The following is a 26763-nucleotide window of genomic DNA, read 5'->3' on the forward strand; positions in this document are numbered from 1 at the left end:
AAGCCAATGCCAGGTTTGTTTTGGCACAACCATTACAACAGTGCTCAATGCATCACCGAATATGCACTTAAACTTGCAAAGTTAAACAGGCAACTGATAGTGATCAATAGTTTCATTATATCCCCACATTAACCGAGGAACTCATGCTAAGGTGTGCAGGCATCAACACTCACCTCAGCAACTTGCTAGGGCTAGAGTTGAGAGCATTTAACACTGTCGGGTGCCCCATGAGTGATTTCAGGAACCAATTCCCCACTTAAAACATTGTTCCTGTGGGGAAATTAATTCCAGTTTGCAATATTTTGACTTGTGATGCAGTTTTTGGGAAATGATTGTGTCATAAGTCCGAGGACTGCCTGCATTGTAATTGTGAAAGGGGAATCTTATATGTTCAATGTGGTTAGAGTTAGTGTATTATCGTTTGATAGGTTTGTGTGAGCATGACTGATGAGATTGATGGAATTGGAAGTGAAAAGACTTGGTCAGAACCTGGGAACTCACCTCCTGACTCCACAAAGCCTGTCCACCACGAATAAGGCACGTCAAGATAGAATACTCTTCACTTTTGTGGATGAGTACAGCTCCAGTAACACTCAATACGTTCAACGTCATCCAGGATAAAGCAGTCTGTTTGACTGGCACCTCATCTGTTATCTTAACCATTCACTCCCTCCACCACCAACGCACAGTGGCAGCAGCGGATCTCCGACAATCACTCGCTAATGAGTATGATTGTCCACCTAAGAAATTCCATGTCACTGGTCATGGATCTGCGTGTCCTTGCGTGGCTGATGACCCCGATCCTCTAGCCGCATCTCCGACTGCACATTTGACAGGTGTTTCCGGGAGATGGAATTGGTCCTTGGACTCGTGATCGCTGGCATTCCTTTCTCAGACTTCTTTTCTGACCTCATCTTATTGTCGGGTGATCTTGAAGAATTATGTCCCTTCAATCAGGAGGTTCCTCCAGGTAAATTTCTTCTAAGCAATGGTCTCCCAGGCATTGGCATCGATGTTACATTTCTTGAGGTAAGCCTTCATGGTGTCTTTGACGCTCTTCCTTTGTCCTACTTTTGTTCAGGTGCCTTCCTTGAGCTGGGTGAAGAAGATTTGCTTTGGCAGATGGGGCTCTGGCATGCTAAGCATGTGGTCGGCCCAGTGGAGTTGGTTTCAGATGATCATGGCCTCAATGCTGGTGCTTTTGGTTCCTACAAGAACACTGATGTCAGTATGCCTGTCCTCCCAGCTGATGTGGAGAATCTGTCTCAGACAGTTGATGGTACTTCTCCAGGGCTTAGAGGTGGTATCTGTACATAGCCCAGGTTTCTGAGCTGTAATGAAAAATTGGGAGTATGACAGGCTTGTACACGAGGGTCTTAGTATCAGCATGGATGTCATGATTGTCGAAGACTCTCATCTTTAGGCATCCATCGGTGGCACTTGCAGATTGGATACAATGTTGGATCTCTGCATTGATGTCAGCCTTAGATAAGAGGCGGCTCCCCAGGTAGGGAAATGTTCCATGTTTGGAAGGGTTTCTCCATTGATCTGGATGGAGGGAGAGAATCTTGCCCTAGGGTAGGTTGGTAGAGGACTTGAGTCTTCTTGAGGTCAGGGCTGAGACTGATTATTCCGTATGCTTCCACGAAGGCGCCAAGCATGCCTTGGAGATTCTCTTCTGAGAGCGCAGAGATGGCATTGTCATAGAAACATAGAAAATAGAAGCAGGAATAGGCCATTCGGCCCTTCGAGCCTGCTCTGCCATTCATTTTGATCATGTCTGACCATCAAATTCAACATCCTGATCCTGCCTTCCCCCCCATATCCCTTGATACCTTTAGCCCCAAAAGCTACATCTAATTTCTTCTTGAAATCCATAATGCAATGTCAGTGTCATTTTTTTCTTGGATTTCAACCGGTCAAAGTTGAAAAGTTTTCTGTCCATCCTGTAGATGGTGTCCATCTATTGGGACGCTTGTTCTTGACAAGGTGAAGGATGGTGCTAATGAAGATGAAGAAAAAGTTGGGGGTGATAATGCATTCCTGCTTCACTCCAGTCTTGACCTTGAAGGTGTCTGTCATAGTTCTGTCAGTGAGGACTGTCACCCACATCTCGTTGTGGAAGAGTTGGAGGATGTTGATGAATCTCTCTGGACAGCCAACTTTTGACAGGGTCTTTCATAGTTCTTCCCGATTGTCTGAGTTGAAAGCCTTGGTCAGATGGATGAAGGCCATGTAGAGTGGTTGATTTTGTTCCTGGCATTTCTCTTGAAGTTGTTGAGCAGTGAAAATCACGTCCATTCTTCCACTGTTTGGTCGGAAGTCACATTGGCTTTCCGGAAGGATTTCTTCAGAGATTGGGAGAAGGTGGCTAGCGAGGATTTGGGTGATGATCTTCCCGGCGATGGAGAGTAGGGAGATTCCTCGCAGTTCCCACAGTCCATTTTGTCTCCTTTCTTTAAGAGGTTGGCGATGATGGCATCCTGTTAGCAGGAATTTCTTCTCTGTCCTAGATTTTCAGGAACTGCTGATGGAGATAATGATCCCTCCTCTTTCAAGTTTCAAAATCTCTGCTGGAATCCCATACTCCTGCGGCTTTTCCATTCTTCATGCATTGAATTGCAGCTTCTACTTCATCCATGCTTGGTGAGATTCAAAGATCACTTCTGATGGGGAGTTGGGAGATTCCCTTGAGGATGTCCTGAACTATGATTGTATCATGGTTTACAAGTTCTCGAAGTGTTCTTGCTATCGAAAGCTGATGTTTACTCTGTCTCTCAAAAGGGTTCTGTTCTTACCTCGCACTGGTTTGAGGCCTAGGGTGTGGGGTCTGTGATATTGCCTGGGTGGCCCCGAAGAAGCCCCTTTATTGCAGTTACAGTGATTCTCATCTCAATGTTAACCATCTTTCCAGATTGAGGCGGGCATGTAATCCACTGCAGAGTAAAAGCTGAATGTTGGCTAGGAGTTGCAACTCTTTAGCTTTCTCAGTCCACCATTGGTTTTTGATTTCCCTAGTTCTTCTTTGTACCTCTGCCTTTGCTACTGATGAGTTCTGCTCTTTGCCTTGCTGATTATGTTGTTTTGCCAGCTGTGGAGAGTTTTACTCCTCTTATCGATGAGGATTTGAATGATCTGGTCATTCTCATCAAACCAGCTTGTTGTTTCCTGATCTTGCAGCTGATAGTTTCTTCACAGCTTGAGATCATTGCTGTCTTCAGCACCTTCCAGTTTTCTCCACTCCATTAGAATGAACACTTTGGAGATTTTTGTGAAGACCTTGTTGGAAGTTTGTTTGCATGCTTAGCTCTTGAAGCCACCCGCTCAATATTTTTTCTGAACTGTTTCTTCATTGTCTGCTGCTTCAAGAGAAATTTGATGAACATAGAGGAGAGGATGGGCCAATGGTCTGTCCAGAGGTCATCTCCACTGGTCATTACTTTGGTGATGAGGACATCCTTTTGGCCTCAGGATCACTCAATGACGTGGTTGATCCTGCGCTAATGCTTTGATTGTGGATGTCTCCAGAAAGTCTTGAATTTGTCTTTTCAGTGGAACAGTGTTAGTGATGTCAATCTGGTGTTCCACAGATTTAGTGAGCAAGAGAACTTTGTTGGATTTACATTTCCCAAATCCTTCCTTTCCAATGGATCCTTCCCAGAGTTGGGAGTCATTTCCGACCCTGGCTTTGAGGTCCCCAGGAAAGATGATCTTGTCTTCCTTAGGAATGTTAGAGAGTATGGTATCCAGGGTGGAGTAAAAGCCTTCTTCAGACTCATCATTGGCATCAAGGGTTGGGGCATAAGCACTCGCGGACATTGTCTGCTAGTTCCTGGCAAGTTGTAGATGGAGAGTCAGGAGGTATCCGTTGATGCCGGCAGGGAGCCTCGAGAGTCGGATGACGAGTTTGTTCTTGATGGTGAACCTAAGTCCATACATCATGGGCTGATCCTTGGGTTTTCTACTCCAGAAGAAGATGTAACCACGGCCTTCTTCCCCCAGCTGCTCTTTGTCTGTTCCTTGGGTCTCTTGCAGGGCAGGGACGTCAATGTTAAAGTGTTTGAGTTCACGGGTAACTAGGGCAGTTCTCCATTCTGGTTGATTGTTCAGCTCATTTTTCATTAGAGCTCGTACTTTCCAGGTTCTGAGATTGAGTTTAAATTTGATTTTGTGACTGCAGGTTGATGAGCCTGCTGGATGTGGTTTACCAGCCAGATTGCAGACGGAACCGACTATTTTTCTAGCCCTTTCCCAGTGCAGGTGAGCTGAATGGATTCAGAAGAGGGCTGCTCAGTTGTGAAGAAAGCTGCAGAAACGCTCTTCTGTTCCTATTCCAAGAACAAAATGACTGAATCAAACTCCACCGCCCATGTGCCAATCTAAAGCTCGGGACTTCCAGATTGCATGGTCCTGTCCCTGTCACCACTCACTGTTCACTGCAAGGCTTGTCTGAGTCAGGGGGGGTATCGGTTTCCTCTGGGTAGATGGGAACCATCTACCCAGATGGTTCCCATCTGTGGGACTTCTTTTAACATAGGAATGCTCTTGCACATCATCAGATACAGTGCCAAGGGAATCTCGATGGCTGGGGATTTACCTACTGCTGCATCCTTCATTTCCCAATGCAGCCATTGATATTGCATGAGTATCTGCCACCTGATCCGCCATTGAGAACCTTTTTCATGTGTACACCATCTACAACAATGACGGGTAAACTAGGCTAGTGAGTGGCCACGAGCGGCCCTCCTCCATCTCAGTAGGCTGCAAGATTGAAATCAGACTTGTTCACTAACGATAAACATTTAATACAAGCTGAATATTTCGTAACAAGTTATAGAAAATACAGAATCATTAATACATTCATAAAACTATTCTCAACTTCAAATGGTAAAAATAAAAGCAATATTACCACTTCAGAGGCAGAGTGAGTGCATGGCTTCATAGTCAATGGTGTGTGCAATCACCATGTACCTCACATCACTTGCCCTTGCTTTACACACGTATCACTTCAGTCACATTGATAGGAAAAAAACTACACAGACAGAAATCAGCAGAATGTGGCATGGGCAACAGTCAACAAAATGTTTTGTGAGCATTTGGCCCCCGGACCACAGGTTACCCACCATTGATCTACAAGGTGCACGGCAGCAATGAAGGCTCCGTCAACAACACCTTCCAAACGTGCAACTTCTACCATCTAGAAAGACAAGGATACACAGGCACAGCATTATTAGAAAATTCCACTCCAAGTCACACACCTTAGTCACTTGGCACTATATGGTCATTCCTTCCCTGTGGCTGACTGGATCAAAATCCTGGAAATCCCGCCCTAACAGTGCTGTGGGTGTACCTACTCCACATGATCTGAAGCAGCTTAAGAAGGCAGCTCATTACCATCTTCTCAAGGTCCATTAGGGATGGGCAATAAATGCTAAACTTGCCAGTGAAGTCTGCATCCCTTGAATGAATAAAAATAACGTGATAGAGGAATCATTGGTAGAATTGGAAACATATCCTGTAAGGAAGAGAAAGGAACCGACACTGAGAAATAAACAGCTTGCAAAGGGCGAGACAGTCTAAATGGGGGTGATAAAGTAGGGCATAGATGGAATTCGCATATGTTGATTTTTCTCTACACCCTAGCTATGACTGTAACACGATATTCTGCACCCTCTCCTTTCCTTCTCCCCTACATACTCTATGAACGGTATGTTTTGGATGTATAATGTGCAAGAAACAATAGTTTTCGCTGCATGCCAATACATGTGACAATAAATCAAGTCAAATCAAAAAGTTGTTGTTCTAATGTTTGGGCACAACTGAAAGGGCATACGGAATTTATAAAAAGTACTAATAATCCATTTAGCCGTAACACTAAAATGAATCACGCAGATGTGCCGGCGATGGTGAGGGTTTAATGAAGTACTCAAAGAATGATGCCGGTTTAATCTTTGCTCGCAGTCCACACCGGCTGTACCGATTTGCCAGTGAAAAGTGGCCAGGTAGGAAGTGTAATGAAGCGGCTGCCGGAGAGAGGCGCTAAGCTACCGCAGAATGAAACATCTGTGGCAGGAGGCGAGTATCCGCTTCCCCAGTGGAGCTGCTCACCAAGTGCCCTGAGCTGCATCCAGACCGCAAACAGACCTACATGGGGCTATTTAAAATTACAACACCGATTAGGACAACAACAATAAAAACAAGTGTTTAAAACGGAATATTTCTGATTATAAGATTAATATGAGGCAGTTGCATGGAAAAGATATTTTATGTGTTACCTGAGGCTGTTTACATTCATAGATACACACCCGTAAACGTGTCCGCTAATTCATATTTATTCTTTGCTTCTGGTCATTTTACTGGCAATCTGAAAATGACTTAACTTCCTTAAGTATCCCTGAACAATTGTATCGCAACCCACATTTCTCTCGCTGACACGTAGGCAGTTAAAATACCTCAGTTTATGTGAGTGTTGTTCGAGAGCATTAACAATAATTAGACTGAGAAGCAATCCTGGTAACCACCCCTCAGAGGGCATTGCTTTCTTTCTTTCACAGCGCCATGTGACTTTGTAACCCTTCTTCTCATCATGCCAGGAATCCAGAGAATGCTAATTTCAGCCAGACAGTGCCAACTCATTGTTAATGATTGCAGTCGCGTTAATAATCGCAGTATCTGTCAAATGATCTCTCAAGTATTCCCTTTGCTCCGCTATCGGGGATTGTTCTCTGTCACTGTCTCCTGAACTCCCTCCTCGGAATCTCCCCGCTTCCGAAAGCCTGTTTGATTTGACTAGGTTTCATACCCCCACCTTTCTGTTCCTATTCTCTCCCCCTGCACGGAGTTCACATTTCTCCTCAGCGCCGCAAAATATCTTCCTCTATGTGAAGAGTGATATCCACATTTGAATAGCTATTATTATAGTTGGAAGGACAAAGGATAATCAAGTAAGCCATTGCAAGTCGGAGCTAGCAGTGAGTTGGACTAGATCAGATAAATATTTCGGTTGTAAAATGGTCACGTTAAAATATATTTCTTTCATTCTCTTGATTTATTTCGACATTTTTAACCTTAAGAACATGGTTGGCATTTTTCTGGAGATTGAGCTCCGATTTGCCTTCTCGATGTTAGACTGAGAATTAATTGTGTGGTGATTACTGACAGCCTTTCAAAAGCCTTGTCCTTTTGCTGGTGTTTTTGTGCCCTAAATAAATCATTCTTTCCCCAGAGTCTAAAACTTAGAAACCCCAGTGTTTATTTCCTACAAGCTAGAATTTGTTTTCTTTCGCAAAAAAACCTGCCACCTAATTAATGCTTGTCGATCAATAATCAGAAGAACAAGGAAAAAAATACCACATTAGCCCCCATGGTCCCTCTAACCATTATTTATTATACATCGTCTTACAATGCCAGAACTCCCGCCAGAGACAAAAAGAGAGGGGAACAAAACAAAAGTAAACGTTTACATTAGACTGCTTCTAAATATAATCCTAGATTTATATTTTTGACTCAAGTGACCCAGAAAGGAGTTTAAGTTTTGAGTTCAGAGCTCCCGAACAGCAGTGCCTTGCTTTGCGAAAGAATGGAACTGTGCTGATTTAGCGCACAACGGGAGTTTTACCCCTCACACCACAGCGAGAGGTGTTTGTTCGGAAAGGGGAAACTCAATTTGCATGTGTCAGGGATTTAAAAAAGAGAATAGCACTCAGACATACATGCAGTGAAAGATAGAACCAACGCAATATCTACAGAGGAAGGGGAGAGAGGGAAACTATATAAAAACATTGAACGGTCCTGCTCTGCATTTGGAAGTTTCAATTCCCAGTCTGAGTTGGCACATCTCAAATAGGTTTGTTTAATGGATACTGCAATTAGCCTCAATGTCCTCACATCGAGAAGAGAAAAGGAATCTCCTCCTCATTATCTGTGACCCTGCTGTGTGCCTGCCTCGCACGGTGATCGACACAGGATCGAACGAGTCTCTCTCGTATCGCCTTTGGCCCAACAACCTTTTTGGCACCCGCTTTTCAACCTCCCACACAGAGAATGGTCACTTCAGCAAAGAATCAGAAGGCTAAGCTTAAGGTGAGGCAGTGCGAGTTTAGGGTTATAGTAATCCACGGCCAGCGACGTTAACACATTCCTTGCGTTGTTTGAGGCTGCCCTCGCCTTCTTTTCATCTCACACCTTCTGCTGCATTATTTTCCCCCAGCTCAGTAAATATTCCAGGTGAGGTTTTCAGTCACTGGCTTTCTGTCACAGCCTGGTTGTAGTATCGCTTTCACTGCCCCAATCAATCACCTAACTTAGCACAAAGCAGGACTTAAACAGGGACTACTGGTCTGACAGGCTTAGCTCCAGTACCTTGCAACAGCTGAGCTCGGTGTGATTTATAACATATTTTCGGTTCCATCTTCTCACCGAGTTTACACCGACAATGCTCAAAATGAATTCATGTCACCTCACTGTTACAGTACTGGCTTCTTCCTGTCAGTGTTAGACAGACTATGTTTCGACTTGTTTATTTATTCCTTTTATAAAAATGTTTAGTGGAGCGGGGAGGGGGGGGGGGGGGATCTGTTCCGTTGTTCCAATATCTGAACTCGCTCCCAACCTATCTGCTTAATTGTAGTGTAATGTATCACGGGGTCGAACTATTTGTCAATCAGCCGTGACCAGTTCCCCTTATCCCGAGAGCTCTTGTTTTATTGAGTGCCAATGTAACTTTATTTCATCTTCTTTCAGTGATGTTTCGATGAAATGCCCCGAGCTTCTGGTAGCCAGAAACTCTCTCTCTCACACACACAGCCAGAGGCTAACGCCGCGGATCTCTCTCTCTCTCGCCGGCTATCGAAGAACCATTTTAAACATCAAAAGATTTACAAATGAACATACAAATGCAAATGTTATTTTCCTCGCTGAAATGTGATGGTTTCTCAATCTGTAAAAGAAAAAGACATCTTTAATAAACTTCATGCGGGTGAAGGGAAGGAGAAAAGTGAGATTAAGGACATTTGACTGAACTTGTCCAACATTTAAAAGTGTTACAAATGAATGATCTCGATGCAATTAAAATGTGTGATTTTGGAGCAATTGTAAATTGCAATCAGGCGGGGTTTTTTGGGGGGATGTTGGTGACTGTTTGTACAATGTGGTTTTGAATGAACTGGCCAGCGGCTCTAATAAAAGTTTACCATGGATTGGGACAATGTGAAATCTGCCTTCAAGAACCTGGCGTGAGGACCCCTTTCGGGTTTGGGTTGATTGGCTGAGTGGGGCTGAAGGCGTTTGTGATTGGTAGGAGGATGAGTGGTGTCTGCAGCGTGCCTGAGAGGCGGGACAAGGAGGTAGAGCAGGTTAGGTGGGCAGTGAGCGAGAAGCGAGTGCCGCAGCAGCAACGAGAGTTCCCGGGAGTGACAGCGACTCAGTGAGCAGGCGATCCCCCCAGTCGCTGCGTTTTGCACATGGACAGCCAGCAGCCAACACTGAGCTGAGCCTTCGGAGGGCTTTCCCCTCCCAGAGAGACATCTCCACGGGGGTAAAAGGAACAGCAGTGGGAGCAGAGAGTCAAGCTGACGGCAACCACAGGAGTTGAGAGACGGCGAAGAGCCGTCACACGGATCCAGCGGGAGTGATTGGGAAGAGAAAAGTAAGGTACAATCCCGAGAGAGGGGATACGTTCCTGTGGAAAAGGGATACATTCCTGCCTTCACCCCAAAGACAGAGAAAAAAAAACAAGGATACGATTCAAAGAGGGATACAACTCTTGAGGATACAGTCCCAAATAGCAAGAGAGTGGGCCAGTTATTCCTGAGAGATCCGCTCGTTTCTCGGAGATCACCTTCTGACTTACCTCAGCCTGGAGAATGGCTAAATGGGACTCGCTGTGGAAATATTACTGGGGAGTTGTATTCGCGCTGTGCAGGAGCGCTCTGCCTTTAGCCAAGAGTTTGGACACTGTCGCCTGGCATTCCCAGAACGCAAAGTAAGTTTGATTCAAATTGAATTCCATTAGGTAGGTACTGGAACTCGGTCAGAGTCCGCTTGCTCTTTGTAACTGGAAGCAGTTTCATGTTCTGTTTTTGTGAATGGAGTCACCCCCCCCCCTCCACCCCCAGGTGCCGAGAGCCAGGCTGTTGATATTACAAACTGTAAGTCTCTTCACTTCCCTGATCAGGGGGAAACATGCAAACAGCAATCGGGGAATCACAAGTGTCCCTGCCGACTTTTTTTTTTACTTATGGGGAGGGCAGAACCCGATCGATTCTTGATGGCGGCAGTGAGAGGCTGTCCCCTCTCCCGTTTCTTATGTAGCTGCAGTTTAAATTGAAACCCAAGTGGACGTGAATCTGGCTCTTTGTTCTGCAGGGGTGGGGAAAGAGAGAGGAGTAATTTCTCTCTCTCTCTCGCCGAGAACCTCACCTTCCATACATCTCATCACCCTCTCTGTGAGGGGACAATGCGAAATATCGTGGGATGGGTGGGGGGATCGTTGATTGTTCAACTACAAAGAAATACTGTTCCAATTCTGTGCAGCAATATTTAAAATATGCTCTCCATTCAGTGTGTGAAACCAGAGTTGTAGTCTTTCTCTTGTTGAATGTAAGTTTGTTAATGTGAAGTGTATGGATGTTTGTCCCATCGTTAAGATCGCGAGTTAGCGTCCAAATATTGCCAATCCCTCTCTCACCCACTGGAACCAATTGGGAGTTTAACCGCCCTGTGTATATTAATGATAGTATTTTTTTGATTTAATCCATGTGGCTATTGGACAAGCTCCCCGTCGTTAGGAGTTAGTTCCAGCCAGCTTTTTGTACACGGTTGCGGGATCGTTCCTCTTCTGCTTCAAGTTTTTGGCAAGTTTGGTTTGGGAGACCGATTCACGCGGCAACTTTTTCAGCAAAATAAAACACGGGGTAAAACTCCAAGCGGCATCACCGGGAAGGAATAGAGTCTGGAGTGGTTACTAACTGGTGGGATCAGCAAAGTCTATCTGTTACAGGGAAACCCCTAAAAGTAACCAAGGGAACAAGAAATGATCGGAGCAAATCTCTGATTTTGGGTCAAAATCATTTCAGGGTTTTAAAAGTGAAACTGGAATGTGTTACCGGTTGTGAACAATTTTTGTGGAGTTGACCAGGATTGATTCGCTCCTGTAAGTTTCACAAAGAGGGAGGATGATGAGACAGTCTAGTTTCCCCCACACCCTGGCCGCTTGCATTTGTTGCCGCCGCAGTGACCGGTATCCAGTTTGGGAAGAGAGGTTGCACTTTCTCCCTGAAGGTGATGAGTATGTACGAGGAACCCGTGCCCACCGCCAGCCTGCAGGCACAAGAAAGGTGGCGATTGGTGCACCATGCACACACGGAGATTCTAAGTCGGGGGAAAGTAATGGGTCACCCACACTCTGAAAACACCAAACATTCCTAATGCAGTCTTGTAAATCAAGAGTACAATGCATTCCATTTAATATACAGTACAATTCATTCAAGATAAGATTATACTGCACATTGCATTGGAATGTATTGTGCAGTGTACTATATGCAATACAGTAGAATTCTGTCCATTGTAATGCACCGTGTATTCACTGCAAAATGAAATAGCGCGTATTCTTGGCATATCTTACTGGAATATTGTGCTATAAAAGATGTGTTGACATGAGCAGGACGTGTCCGTGTCAGTTGGTGAAGACTCCAGTCTGTAACACTCGATCTTGTTATGCCCATTCCAAAATACCAACACATTCAAAATGAGGGGTGAGAAGTGAGGCATGGTGTTTTTGCATGGCGTGACAACCCATTCAGAAACTTGTGAATTTCAACACTTACCAAGTGTGGCACAGTTTGCCTGCACGCTGCCGTTTAAAAGCAAGTCCCAGGCCACAGTGAAACTGGCAGTTCTTGAGTGGATTCGAGCAATAACAAATCACCTGCTATGATTGTTTCATAGTGCTTTAATGTTGGAGGGAATGAAGGGATTAAACAGCCGTCACACCTGCAATCTCATTTCGGGAAAGTAACTGTTCCATGAATGTATTTCCCCTTTGCGTTGCAAGAATGAAATTGACATAGAAATAGGACTGGGGCAGGAGTGAGAAATGAAAACATTACTGATTAACCCACAGGTCTGAGAAATAAATACTCGGACCACTTTGTTCAGAGTAGCAGAGGGCAAGAGGTCGAAGGTAAACACAGCCGGGTCCTTGATAAGATACCCCTGACAGTTTATAATTCATCCAAAGGCCTGTGAAAGATGTGTCTTCCAGCACAAGTTGGTACAGTTGTGTCTGTTAATAAAACACTTCAAAGTAATTGGAAAGCAATCTGTCTTGCTCACATTTCCTCCCGCTCAGTCTCTTTCTCTCTCCTTCACACGCCACATTCATCCTGTCCATTCACATACATAGGTTTGAAAGATCAGACTCATCTTTCATTTTCTTTTGCTGTTGTCATTTTTAAAGAATTTTTGCTGGCAATAGCTTGAGTTTGGGTGAATTTCTTACTCACTTTCCACCCCTCTTGACTTTGGTGTCGGAATACATGCTCATCTCTCCAGCAGGTGGCGTGATGCAGCTACCCATCATTTGGACATGTATTCCTTCTCACCCCCTTCCCCCCGCCCCTCAACCTCTACTTCTTTCTCGCCCTTGGCGAACTTTAGGGAAATCTGAACAGATGAGTTGAGCTTGAGAGGCAGGACCTTGTCATATCCTGCTGTATCCAGCTTCCCCACTGAGAGCTGTTGAAAGTTACTCAATTGAACTGAACAGAACAGGCGGCTCGAGCACTAAAGATGCTTTCTAATACTTTTTCTTTGTTCTGATTGCATGATCTGGGTATGTCACTGTGCCCCATTTATACTAATTACCGGTTGGTAATTTTGTGAACCTGCTGTGCAATGATCTGAAGCATGGAGATAAAAGGGAATGCAGTTGCAAGAGGGTTGATCTGCACATTTAGCTTGATGCGCAAGAGTATTTAATCCAATGACTGATTTGTAGACCAATTATTAATAAAATAGGGGCGGCATGGTAGCATAGTGCTTAGCACTGCTGCCTCACAGTGCCCGGGACCCGGGTTCAATTCCAGCCTCGGGTCACTGTCTGTGTGGAGTTTCCATGTTCTCCCCGTGTCTGTGTGGGTTTCCTCTGGGTGCTCCGGTTTCCTCCCACAGTCCAAAGATGTGCAAGTTCGGTTGATTGGTCATGCTAAATTGCCCCTTAGTGTCAGGGGGACTAGCTAGGATCTGGGTGGGATTGCAGTCAGTGCAGGCTTGATGTGCCAAATGGCCTCCTTCTGTACTGTAGGATTCTATGATTATATGGTTCTATATATGCAAACCTATAATATATTTGGTTTTCTACAGCCAATGAAAGAAGATCTACAGGTCTACAGTTGGTTGCATTCCTTTAATCCAATAGACCCTTTATTCGAAACCATAGAAACCCTACAGTGCAGAAAGAGGCCATTTGGCCCACCGAGTCTGCACCGACAACAATCCCACCCAGGCCCTATCCCCGTATCCCTACATATTTACCCGCTAATCTCTCTAACCCTCATATTTACCTGCTAATCCTTCTAATCTATGCATCCCAGGACACTAAGGGGCAATTTAGCTTGGCCAATCAACCTAACCCGCACATCTTTGGACTGTGGGAGGAAACCGGAGCACCCGGAGGAAACCCACGCAGACACGGGGAGAATGTGTAAACTCCGCACAGGCAGTGACCCGAGCCGGGAATCGAACCCAGGTCCCCGGAGCTGTGAAGCAGCAGTGCTAACCACTATGCTACCGTGCCACCGTGTAATCTTACATTAAAAGTTAATCATCAGTGTCTTTTGAAATCTACATTAAGGTGGCGGCTTTGCCTCGATTTTCATCGAAATTTAAAAATGTATTTATTTAGAGTTGCCCAACCCATTCACTCAGCTCAGTGAAATCCAAACTCCTCAATTTACAATTTTGGCAGTACTGCACTCGAACTGAGCTGAGCTCTCATTCCTGAGGTACAGCAAAAACTCACAGTTACCTAGCATTTGTAACACAAGACAAAACATCAAGGTGCATGACAGACAGAAATGGATCCTGAGCCATAGACGGAGAGATTCAAAGAGGCAACTGACCACTGAGGATCTGGCATCTAGAGGGATGCACGGAGCAGTTCTGTCCATTGGTTTTTGAATCACTAGACTGCCTGAAATTTCTTCTGTCCGGATAAATTAGAGTGTAAGAGTTTGAAGTCGTCCTTCTGTTTTGCGAAGGGGCTACTCGTTAGTTTCTCACTGTGCTTCAGTTCTGCGCTCCCAATCTTTGATAGTCCAGTTGAGAGACGAGTAAGCAAGTAGGTGGGCAGAGAAGTGGCAAATGGAATTCAGTCTGGAGACGTGTGAGGTAATGTGTTTGGGGAGGGCAAACAAAGCAAGGGAATATTCTATAAACGGGAAGATATTGCAAAGGATTGAGCAAGTGACAGAAATTGGAGTGCATGCCCATAGATCATTGAAGGAGGCGGGACAGGTGGACAAGGAAGGCCAAGAAATCACATGGAATGCTTTCTTTATTGGGTGAGGTATTGAAGACAAAAGCAGGGGTGTGATGAAAGACCTGTATAAAATGCTGGTTAGGCCACAGCTGGAATTTTGTGTACATTTCTGGTCACCACATTACAGAAAGATAATTCCTCTGGAGTGTAGAGGAGATTTACAAGAATGATGCCAGGGCTCAAAATTGCAGCCATGAGGAGAGACTGGATAGGCCAGGGTTGTTTTCCTTAGAACAGAGGAAGATAAGGGGTGACCTAATTAAGGTGTTCAACATTTATGAGGGGCCTAGATAGGGTAGAAAGGAGATACTTGTTTCCTCTAGCTGAGGGATCATGTATCAGGGGCCATGGACTTAAGGTGATTGGCAGAGGATTAAGGGGCATATAAGGAAAAGCTTTTCACCTAGAAGGTGGTGGGTGTCTGGAATTCACTGCCTAAGTTGGTGGCCGAGGGTGAAATGTACAACCCATTTAAAAGGTACCCGGAGCTGTCTCTGAAGTGCCGGAACCTGCAAGGCTATGGATCAGGTGTTGAAAAGTGGCATTAAAATGAGCGGCTTGTTTATTTTTTTTCTCTTTTTTGACCAGTGCAGACAAGATGGGCTGAATGGCTTCTTCTAGTACTATTACCTTTCTGTGGTTCTATGGACCTCCTTGTGAAATTGCTCCTGGGCTTGGTCATTGGAGTCATCCACAGCACCAAGCAGCGCATGGTTAGGACGAATGTTTGACCTGACTGCCTGCCTCTCTTCCATTGCTATATTCACAGCTGGGTGCCACTGCAGAGGGAGCATGTGGCGCCCACTGGTGCATTGAAGCATTCCACGAGGGGTGGACACCAGAGGGGCTGGATTGCATTGGTGACATCAGGAATGATATTTTGGTTTAATTTGTTACATTTTCATCAATTTACTTGTTATGGTAACACAGTGGTTAGCACTGCTGCCTCACAGCGCCAGGGACCCGGGTTTGATTCCCGGCTTGGGTCACTGTCTGCATGGAATTTGCACGTTGTCCCCGTCTCTGCATGGGTTTCCTCTGGGTGCTCGGGTTTCCTCCCACAGTCCAAAAGACGTGCTGGTTAGGTGCATTGGCCATGCTAAATTCTCCCTCAGTGTGCCCGAACAGGTGCCAGAGTGTGGCGACTCGGGATTTTTCACAGTAACTTCATTGCAGTGTTAATGTAAGCCTACTTGTAAAAATAACGAATAAGCTTTAAAGTCTTTTGAACCTAGTTATAATTTACAGTTTATTGTTTGTGCCCCTTTAAAAGGAGGGTAATGTTAAATCATTGATGACGAGTGTCACCCTAATTAACATTATAAAAGAGATAGAAGAGGCAACTGAAATTCTTCTCAAAAAGATGGTGAGGCCTTTAGAGGAGGAGAGATATGTGTAGAGATGAAGGGGTTTAGGGAGACTGTGGGACCAAAGTTGCCTAAGACTCTGCTACCAGTAATGGGCAAGCAAGAGGGAAGATGTGAAAAGGAAGAGTCAGCGTGAGGGGATTACGGTGAGATGACAGGGTGGACAGGGTTGTGGAGGGATTTGATGAGGTTTAAATGTACTGCTTTGGGATGGAGGCAGAGTCGGTGTAGGACCGTGAGGATTGGTGGGTGCGGGGAGAGGTAATAAGTGAACATGACCTAATTTTTGAGGAGACTTGAGGTTGAAGCTTATGGAGAAAGGGAGGTACTGGAATAATGAAGTCTAGAAATGCCAGAGGAATGAATAAGAATTTTAGTAGTACTGGGGCTTATGAGGGATAGAGGAAGGCATTGATGAATGAGCCCATAAAGACACTGTTCATGAAGGATAGGATGTGGAAATTGAAGCTAAACTAAGTTGAAGGAGACTCCATAGCATCATACTGTTTTCCAGTCTGATTGAGTGGCTCAAATGGGCAATGGAATCCGTGACTAGGGAGTGCATCCTTCAGCCAGGGCTGGGAACAATATGTTCAAGCTTCTTAATGATTAGGTGGGAAAGCTGTGGCGCGTCCATGACTTGATAATGGACAGACAATATGAAAGCACGGATATGGTCGCAGAGTTAATAAAGCTTTTGAAGTGATAAAGCTGGGGTGCCAGCATACATGTGGAAGCTGATCCCATGCCTGCAGATATTAAGGGTGAAGGCCAGCGTTTGGCTGGAAAACAACTTTGGATATTTTGGAGTTACTAGTGCAGGGCAGCAATGTAAATAATTACTGGGTTATGCAGAAAGAAAGGGTAGTCCCACTGAATTAGGCACCAAAGGAGGGGTGATTAAGGAGAATTGCATGAGCTGCTGTATTAAATGCTGTGCCAAAGTTTACTGGGAAGGATAATGCAACATGGTTGTAGTTAGAGAGCACCTCAAACAGAGTTGTACCATAACAAAGCAAAAGAGGGACAGAAACATAGAGTCCCTACAGTGCAGAAGGAGGCCATTCAGCCCATTGAGTCTGCACTGACCACAATCCTACCCACGCCCTATTCCCATAACCCCATGTATTTACCCTGTTAGTCCTCCTGATACCAAGGGGCAATTTTAGCATGGTCAATCTACCTAACCCGCACATCTTTGGAGTGTGGGAGGAAACTGGAGCACCCAGAAGAAAAACACGCAGACACGAAGAGAACGTGCAAACTCCAGTCACCTAAGGCCGTAATTGAACCCGGGTCCCTGGCACTGTAAGGCAGCAAATGCTAACCACTGTGCCACCGAGCTGCCCATACTGTGCCACCGAGCTGGCCATGACGGAGTTAGGAGCGGCAATCAGCTATCCCTGTGTTGTATCAGAGCTGAAGCTCTGTTAAGCAGATGCTATAAAATGACTGATCCAACCAGCAACGTGTCATAGAGTGAACTTTGGGTTAATGCTGGGGGAGGAAAGTGCAGTGCAGTTTCGACAATTGACAAATTAGCAGTCTTAGAAGGCTTGCTGCTTTTTTCTGCAGTGCTGCTTAATGCCTGATTAAAATGGGATAGTTGAAGGATGTAAAAACAAAGTTGCTGGACTAGACACAGCAGAGTGCAAGGAATGAAAGTTATGATCTGAGGTGCATGCAAAAAAAAAGTTCAAGAAAGATGCACATCTTAAAGGAGATGGACACCAAAACTAATCAAATGTGGAACTGGTCTCAACAATTTCTTCAAAATATCACTTTCTATTCTGAAGGAAAATGTTATTAATGTTGAGCTCCTGTCTTGTTAAATGCCATTTTAAATTTAAAACACTTGAGTTCAACCAAAATTGAAGTGTAAGACTCCTTTAATCTGCAGATTGTTGATATTTAATTAGGTATGAGGTGTTCAGGACCCAGATTACATTTCACCCAAAGGGTTTTTAAATATAGAATCACTTTTGCTGCTTGGGTCAGTCAGATTGTCTCCGATTGAAGGTGCAAGATCACAGTAACAGTATAGCTCCTTAAAAAAACAGCTTTATATTTTTCAACATCAAAAGGGCACCTCTTCTCCCTTATTAACTCATTTAAATGTATCGTAATCTGTGTGAATCACTCAGGTTTTAGTTAAACTATGCAACACACAACAAGCTTGCCATATCTTGTTTCCTCCGATCTCTCATTTTTTGCTAGCTATAAACCAAAAGCCATTGTCTTCCTGCATTCTCATGGATAATGTTAATAATCATAGCATCAAAACAAAAGTACTGATTGACCTATTGGGTCAACTATTTTAGATGCTGAGTGTCTGGGCCAAAGTGGAGCAGGATGGTCCTGTCTGTGCTCCATTAGCTGGTGATAAAATTGCAACATTGGCCTCAGCCCCTCTGGGACAGGGAGTGAGGGAAGCACCTCCTGACTGCTATTCAAGCCTTAGAACATTTGTGTCTGTTTTTACGTGAGGCAGGGATGGGTTTGGCATTGATGGCCCCTCTTGTTGGATATCCTGCTGACGCATTGTCTAAACCAATTGCATGTTGGTCTGTTTGGAACTGCATCAAAGTTAGGGGCCAATAATGTCTTCAGGATAAGAGAGAGAAAATTCAAAGGAAAACTAGCAAAATGGGTTTTTAAAAAAGTTTATTAGTCGGCTTACATTAACACTGCAAGGAAGTTACTGTGAAAATCCCCTAGTCACCACATTCCGGTGCTTGTTTGGGTATACTGAGGGAGAATTTAGCATGGCCATTTCCCCTAACCAGCATGTCTTTCAGACTGAGAGAGGAAACTGAAGCACCCAGAGGAAACTCACGCAGACACGGGGAGATTGTGCAGACTCCACACAAGCAGTGAACCAAACCAGGAATTAAACCCGAGTCCTTGGGGCTGAGGCAGCAGTGCTAACAGCATAAAATATAATGTTAACATTTTTATGGTGTATTTTTTAACAAAGCTTGCTGAACAGCTGAGATTTGGGGGAGTGCAAATACTGCGGCGGGCGATGAGCTGGATTCGTGCATGCTTTCCCGCCGCGATAGCGTCTCCCAATGCCAGATTTCCGGCATCTGCTCTGCACCGAAAATTGGCGGGGAGGTGGGGTAATTAGTTTAAATCCCATTTAATATCATTTAAATGCAATTAGCAGGCTCGAGACTCAAGTCCTCCCCGCCAGGAATATTTCACTCCAGTGGGGTTTACAGTAGCTCCCCATTTCCAGGCAACTGGCAGCCTGACTGGCTGGAGGGAAGGGGGCAGGGGGGGCAATCGGGGTCCCTTAGAGGGTTGGATGCTGGGGTGCCCCCTCTCCATTGGTACCCTGGCAGTGCCAGTCTGGGCCCCCGGGCACTGCCCAAGGGGCAAAGTGCCAGTGCCCAGGGGGCACCTTAGCACTGCCCATCAGGGGGCCAGGGCCTGATGGGGCCGAGGCCAAAGGGCGATTGGTAGGGGTGGGGGGTCCAGCTGCCGCTCTGCAGTCGGGATCTGTGGGGGAAGGAGGAAAGCCAGTGATCAGGGCAGATGGGGGGAGGGCGGCACTGTGGGGGGGGGGCACTGTGTTGGGGGGGGTTACTGTTGTGGGGAGGGGGGGCTGGAGATTGCGGCAGGCTAGGAGGAGGGGGGTCGGGGCTGGGTCCAGGAATGGTCGGGGGGGAGCAATCGGGCTGTGGCGGGGGTGGGGGGGGGGTGTGGAGAGCCAGCATTGCGGGGGTTGTAGAGATGGCCAGTAATCGGGAGGCCGGCAGTGCGGGGCCACTGCACATGCACTGACAGATCGGCGCACACACAGTGTCCCACTCAAAGTGCTGATTTCAGCCTCTACAGCGGGAATGGGCTCCGCTCCCTGTAATTTAATGATATTCATACTGGTGGCCTCTGCAGTGCACAGAATGTGGGAGATTCTTCTCTGAACTCCCACTAAAAAAACAGCGTGAATTACTCCCATTTTCACACAAATCCAACACTTCGAATTTTTTGGGGAGAATTCTGGCCTTGCTTTTTAAACACAGTGCAGCTCAGTCCAATAAGATGTACAATTTGAGTAATAATCCATGTTTTAAGTGGTGTTTAAAGGCTATAATCCGAAAATAAATGAACAGAAGTTTGGAATTGAACAGATCAAATAAATAATATCTCAATCTGTATAACACCTTATTCAGAAATTACTCCGTTTTTAAGCGTACTATGAATTATAATGACTATTATGTAAACAAACACTGTACCAGATTAGATGAACAAATTCATCTATTTTTACGCTGTTGGATGAGGGATGAGTCTGCTGCCAGAATAAGGGACCTGGATATAGTCTTGCAAGTGTCAGAAAGCAGTGTATGGATGCTTATCTGAACTGAAACAGGGACAATATAAAAAAACAGCTTTTGAATAGCTGACTCAGCCAAGGCCTTGAATTAATGTCCCATCAAATTAATATTGGGCTGTCTTCAAGTTGAAGCACTGGATGGGCAAAGGAACAAAATAATAAATTTCATCCAGATCTGAACCCCAGTGTGGGATTATCCCTCTCCCATTTCTCAAAAATCAAATAGGCTCCAAAAAGTTAATACACCAAAAATTTGGTTGTTTAGAGAAAGTTTAGAGAAATTTAATTAAAAGATACATCCCTACAAAGTTTGTAACTTCCGCTTTAGTCTCCTGCATTTCCCACCCCTGTCACATGATTAGATTGATGCAGGAGGCTGTTATTCTGTACACAGGATGTGAAGTTATGAATAAATGTGAGGGTTACAGATCATTCCTTGTACGCTTTTAATTTTTACTCCAGTGATATTGTCCTGCTACCTAAACCTGAAGAGCCTCAGCATGACAAAGGCATGTCTAACTGTGCATTGCAATAATGCTTGGGAAGAGCGGTGAATGAATAGGAGTACATTTCAGTTTCCATTAAGGTTCACTGAGGTGTCCCAGTGTAAATTTCTGTCCAGGAATTTAGACAGTTGCTGCTCCTATTGGCTCGGTGGCTAAATGCACCATCTAAAGTATCTAGACTAGGAAGGTATCAGACTTGATGGTCAATCTTTGCTGAGTTAGCTAAACTGAGGCAGGGTGCTGTGGTACCAGACTCTATTGTCCTTAACATCATGGGATAAGAAAAGACAAAACCTGACCTACTGCGACCGAATGTGATCCAACTAAACCAAGTACTTAAAAGTTGAAGGACAGAATTGAATTTAGTTGAGCTGTGCGCTGATTTGGATAACCAATTAATACGCACTAAGATAAAAGCAAATTACTGCCGATACTGGAATCTGAAACAAAAACAGAAAATGCTGGAAAATCTCAACAGGTCTGACAGCATCTGTGGAGAGAGAATAGAGCCAATGTTTTGAGTCTGGATGACCAATTCGAAACATTAGTTCTATTCTCTCTTGACAAATGGTGTCAGACCCACTGAGATTCTCCAGCATTTTCTGTTTCTGTTAACACACACTGTTGGGCTCATATGAAGTATATCCCTTTGGCTAAGTTTTGTCGGAGATGATTGGTACTTATTGTACTGAACTGTGGCAGAAACTGGCAGATCCAGCATAAGAATGGAGTGTTTTTTTAAGTGCATGTTTGAACATCACCGCAATTGTTCTGTTGCAATAATTAAATATAAGAAAATCTATTCTTTGCAAGTTATATATATTTTCACATTTCTTTTGGAGTTAACGTCCATCACAATAAATGGGTGCAATCTGAAAAACTCAGAAGTTTATACTTAATCATAAAAGTAAGAAAAACACACCACACCCTGTGATATCCTGTAGTTTTTCTGTTATTCTGATCTCCGATACACTAAGTATGTTTGCCAAGAAATTCTTTGCTTGAATCAGGGTTCTTAATACAGAACAGATAAAAAGCACATTTAGCAATTTTTTTCTCCCACAGCCCTACTTAACTGTTCGCTCAGTAGCTCAGCCTGAACAAACACCACAGCAAAAAAAAACCTCAAAAAAATTAACATAAAAGTGATTAGAGTTGCAAAGTGTGCTTTGGTCTCCAGGTGAAGCTTGGCTGGGGATGGGCTGCATTTCATAATGCCGAGTATTAATTGTTAGATAATTAGAGCAGAATGCTTTTGCTTGCCTCATGAGTTTGTATTTAAATATTGTGCTTGGATCAGGAGCTCTGTATAGTGTGAGTGAATAGCCCATGTATGTAATTCTGCACTGGTTTGGAGTTCTGTTTGGAATGTAGGACGTGGTTATGTGCAGCTGACCACAAAGCAGCTGTGATAAATTCTCTATTATTACATTAAAAGAAAATAGTGCTATAAAAAAATTTACGTCATTTATCCCAGTTTTGCTCCACGCTTTGCTGATTAGCCTGTTTGTTTCATTGGCATGGCTGCATGAGTCTCTTTGCTTCTGGGCTATGGAACTGAAAAGCCAGCGCTGTTATTTTGAGTTTGTTTTAGGGTTCTTTGTAATCCAAAACCGATGGAGGAATAACTTCATTGAGATTTAAAGCAACATTATATACTGTATTATTTAGCCTCTGCTTGCAAGTCTCAGCTTCTATCTAAAGCAGATTGCAATGTTCTAATTGCAAATGAGTTAAACTTTTAGATACTAATTGTCAATAGAACATCCCTAACATAAATGTTTGATTTGATATGAAACCTATTAACATAGCTTTGTTAAACAAGTTAGTAAAATAGAGGGATTTGTTAATCCTGATTTAATAAGCATTAATTGAAAGTTGGCTGCTGTTAATTTATTTTTTATATGTCAGGTATTTATTTTGTTTGTGGTGCCTTTCTTTGAGAGGGAGGTCTTGAAGTTTTAATGAGATTGGGCTTCACTGGAATGCACAAAACAGGACACTCACTGGAGCATGGAAATTACTCTAATTGCTGAGATTATGCTTGGATTTGATTGAATTTAGCTGTGACGTAGCCCTGGCTGTAAGTCTATTGACACTCATGTTTGGTTTGCACATGATCTATATTCTAGCTTGAATTAGTAGAGGAATGGGAAATTGGAGGGAATAATGCCATTTTTAACCAATTTTGCTCTTTTTATCATGAATGCAGGGTGACAATGATGCAGCAAGGGATTCAAGAAATGGAGAGTTTGCATGGTTTATTATCATGATCTACAACCCTAGATGTGTTACAAGTATAAGTGTTCCCATAGGTATCTTTAGCATATTGATAGCAAGCATATTGTGAGAGAATTGCACTTAAGTCACTTTTCAATCACCACCTCCAATTACTTTCATTCTCACCAGTGGCAGACCTCTGCGTAGCAGTATTTCACACCAGAAGAGTTGCGACAAGGCATGTCCACTGTCATGTTTAGAACTGGAGAAAAATCCTTGTGTTTTATTAAAATCAGGGAGAACGACGGGGGTGGGGAATCACGTGATGCGAGCGCAGGAATAATCATGTTTCCGCAGGCTCTGGTGCTACTCATTTTTTAATCTTTCCTTTCATCCTGATGCACACCTCATAATCACTTTATCCTGGAGTGCATTCCCCGTACTGTGATGACAAAATGCTGAGGGGTGTCAGGAAAATCCTCGTTAAAAAGGAGTAGTCAGAGGCAGCCAGGGCGGAGATGGGCCCTCAGCATGGCGACCTGGTTGGCGAGCAGGCTCTGGGTCCAGTGCTGTTAAAGGCCTTGCGGGAGATCACTGCAAACATTATCAAAGCTACAGACAAACTTGGTATTTTGACACAGAAAATTAATGCTCACTCGGATGAACTGCAGAATACCTGCAGGAGGCTCAGTGAAGCAGAAGGTAGAAGCCTTAGTGTCCTGAGGGTTACCCTCGAAGGGGCCATCAAGACGTTCGACAATCCTGCTGAGGCTTCAGCATGTTTAGAATCCATGAAAGGCAATGATTCGAAATTGCGATTCATAGTTCCTCATTAATCCTGGACTGTACCTGTATAATTATATTCTTGTGTTGTGCTTCTTTCATGCTGATGGGGCAATCCTGTAACTGAGCTTAGAGACAAATTCACCAATTATCCTGTTTAGTGTCATTTTGTGCAGTTCAGTTAATCTTTGAATGTATCCTCTGTAATTTCATGTCTTAATTGATCCTGTTACATGATTTATCACATTGATAGGGGCAATCCTGTGAGTGAGCATGGTAACACATTTTCACTTGTTATCCTGTTATCCTGATATCCTGGTAAATCTAGAGACCCCCATTTATCCTCAATGGAGTGCATCCTGTAGTGTACTTCTCGCTTCTGAGGAGTGTGTTGTGTAAGTTGTATGATATTAGAGTTGCGCGATTTTTATCTGTCTCCTCATCTTATTATCCTAGCATGTAGTGTGGTGGCCTTTTTCACCTGATATCCTTTATTACAGTTATGGCTCAAATGAGTAGCACCACTGCAGGAAGGTGGGGAAGGGGTAGGTAGGGCATGACAAGTCCTCACAAGGGGTGAGGAAAACCCCCCCTAGAACTTATGGGCTCGTGTATTTTTTGTATTTCAGTTGTGTTGGGGGTTATAGAATCTCTGATTAACTCCTGTTATGGTACAGACAGACTATATATCTTGGGAAAAGACATTGTATGTGCACTGCTAAGCCAGTTGTGGCTGTATCCTGTTATCCTAATATCTCCCATCCTTCGAAATATCCTTTCATTACTTGCATGATGGGAGGCGCTGAATCCAATGAATAATCTGAACCAACTCTGTTGGCTTTTTTTCTGTCTCTTCCTACATGAACTTCTTTGAAAATAGACTTGCTGTACTGTATCGATCTTTGAGAGTTTGTTGCGTTATTTGTAAAAGATTAAAAATCTTCAATAAAAACATATGAAACAAAGGGAGAGCATGTTCCTTTATTCTCTCCATTACCCTCCCCCACCCCACTTTCAGTTTGGTTCCTGTACTTGTGCTTCAGCCCAATATTTCACAACTAAAGTGCTGTCTCCAAACAACCTAAGTATCCCCTCTCTAAGTCCTGGTGATGACAGTGTTACTTATATACGTGGTTATTGTTTGCTTTATTTTACTTTTGGTGAATGAATTTCTTTCGGCCAATTGTTGGGGTCATGGTGGATTTTGATGAATTTTAAACTAGTCTAATTATGTACTTTTTTGAATTGCAGTGATTTTGAGGCTTTTGTGCCACTCTGTGTGCCACATGGGTACAGGAGACCTAGATCTATAGTACACTGTTTGAATTTGCTTCAGTGGTTTGTGGGACATTCCTAGATAACAAACTTGAATTGGTGATTGGTGTCTGAACCCACCCCTTTCCTCCAAGGAACAATTACCGACATGCATCTGGTATTTCTTGGTGCATTTTTCACCCACAAATGATAGCTTTTCTGTTTGTATTCTCTTGTTGTGGACTGGTTTCTTTGATGTCATTGGGTGATGTTGCTTTGAAGATAATATGTAATACAAGGTCTCACAGTCAGGGACTGTTTTCTCTGTAGCAAACAACAATTGACATCCAGCACTGACTAGTAATTTCTTCCATAATGAATTTGTTAAAATCACAGGGGAATCTTTTTCTGCCCCGTTTCTCCTGGAGTGCTTGACGTTGGCTGGGTTCCATGTACAGGATTACTGAGTGATACGATTTCAAGTGTGAGCCTGTCGTGCTTTTTCACTACAGGGCACAAGGGAGACCGGTACCACACATGAGCCCATTCTTGTTCCCACTTGACATCCAGAGTGAGTCACTGGATGGTCGTTAGCACACGAACTGTGATTGATTTGAACTTCACTCTGAGGTGAGGTGGGATCTGAGTGAGGTCAATTGTCCCGCCCCAAATGTTGCCCTGGTTAAGATGACCTAATTCGTTGTAGACTGAAAATCACACCAAGGACCTTGGTATCGCTATTACTTAGTAACACGGTAAGTGATATATTTAACCACACTGCTCTCTTTGACATGTATGTAAACTGCCTGATTGTTTGGGGTATAGTCCTTTCTGCTGATAGCTATTCAGGTCACCAATTCACTGCATTAATGTGAAGGATGTAATTGCTATCTCACCAGTTACCATTTTGATATAGAAGGCATCCGAAAAATGACAAGTGCAGTCCACCACCTGCTGTGCTTGGAATTAACACAAGAAAATTCGAGGTGAGGTAATCCTACAGGAACATTTGCTTTTACATTCAAGGATTTATTACTATCTGCGATTTCTGCTTATTCAGCAGTGGTTTGTGGGACATTCCTAGATAACAAACTTGAATTGGTGAATTCTGCTTATTCAGCCTGTGCAACCAAACAGTGCTTTCCAGCATGGAAGTGGTTGCTCAATCTAACTAGATGGAGTTAGTGCTTCAGCAGCGAAAAGTTTACTCTGCTATATGACTGAACAGAACTGCTGTTCAGTCACTATGTAACCGAGTGGAATTGTTTAGCAAGGAAAGGGTAACTCTCGAGTTGTATAGAATTGCAGCTTCGGCTGGGAGATGGTTACCCAGTACCTAGACAGAGATACATTTGTGCAGCATCGTAAGGATTGATCACTGGAATGGGATGGAGTGGATCAGCAGGATAAGGGTTACCCTGTTGCATTGGGACTGATTTGCTGTTTATTCAGCAATCATATAGGCTACTCACCACCTAACTGGATGATGTTGCTGTTTATTCAGCAGGGTAAGGATTAAGGAGCTAATCACAGTGTTCATTGTGTAATTATATTTTTCTAGTAGTTGGTAGAACATTCTGTAGACATTCTTGAGTAATCCTTCTCATGAGCTAGTATTCAGGGGCTGTTTTTGATACTCAATAAAAGGCGGCCAACAGGTCAGTAACAGGCCTGTTCATTCTTGCCATGTGTTTTTTTTGAAGTATTAGACTCTATCCAGTGTGGTTGGATTACTGTAATTAATAGCTGAGAGTG

The 26763-nt window shown here is 44.0% G+C and overlaps 1 protein-coding gene across 2 annotated transcripts in view; it reads left to right on the top strand.

The window, feature by feature from the left end:
- The first annotated feature begins 9346 nt into the window (after positions 1–9346).
- Positions 9347–26763, top strand: part of efnb1 (ephrin-B1) — a 185197-nt gene continuing 167780 nt past the window's right edge. Inside the window, exon 1 of one of the 2 annotated variants that reach the window (XM_078211430.1) lies at positions 9347–9982. In XM_078211430.1, the coding sequence (XP_078067556.1) occupies positions 9864–9982 (119 nt within the window). In that variant the 5' untranslated portion in view covers positions 9347–9863. The remainder of the gene's footprint in view (positions 9983–26763) is intronic. The other variant, XM_078211431.1, reaches the window with a different exon arrangement.

Source organism: Mustelus asterias, chromosome 4 (genome assembly GCF_964213995.1).
Source record: "Mustelus asterias chromosome 4, sMusAst1.hap1.1, whole genome shotgun sequence".
Lineage (NCBI taxonomy): Eukaryota > Metazoa > Chordata > Chondrichthyes > Carcharhiniformes > Triakidae > Mustelus > Mustelus asterias.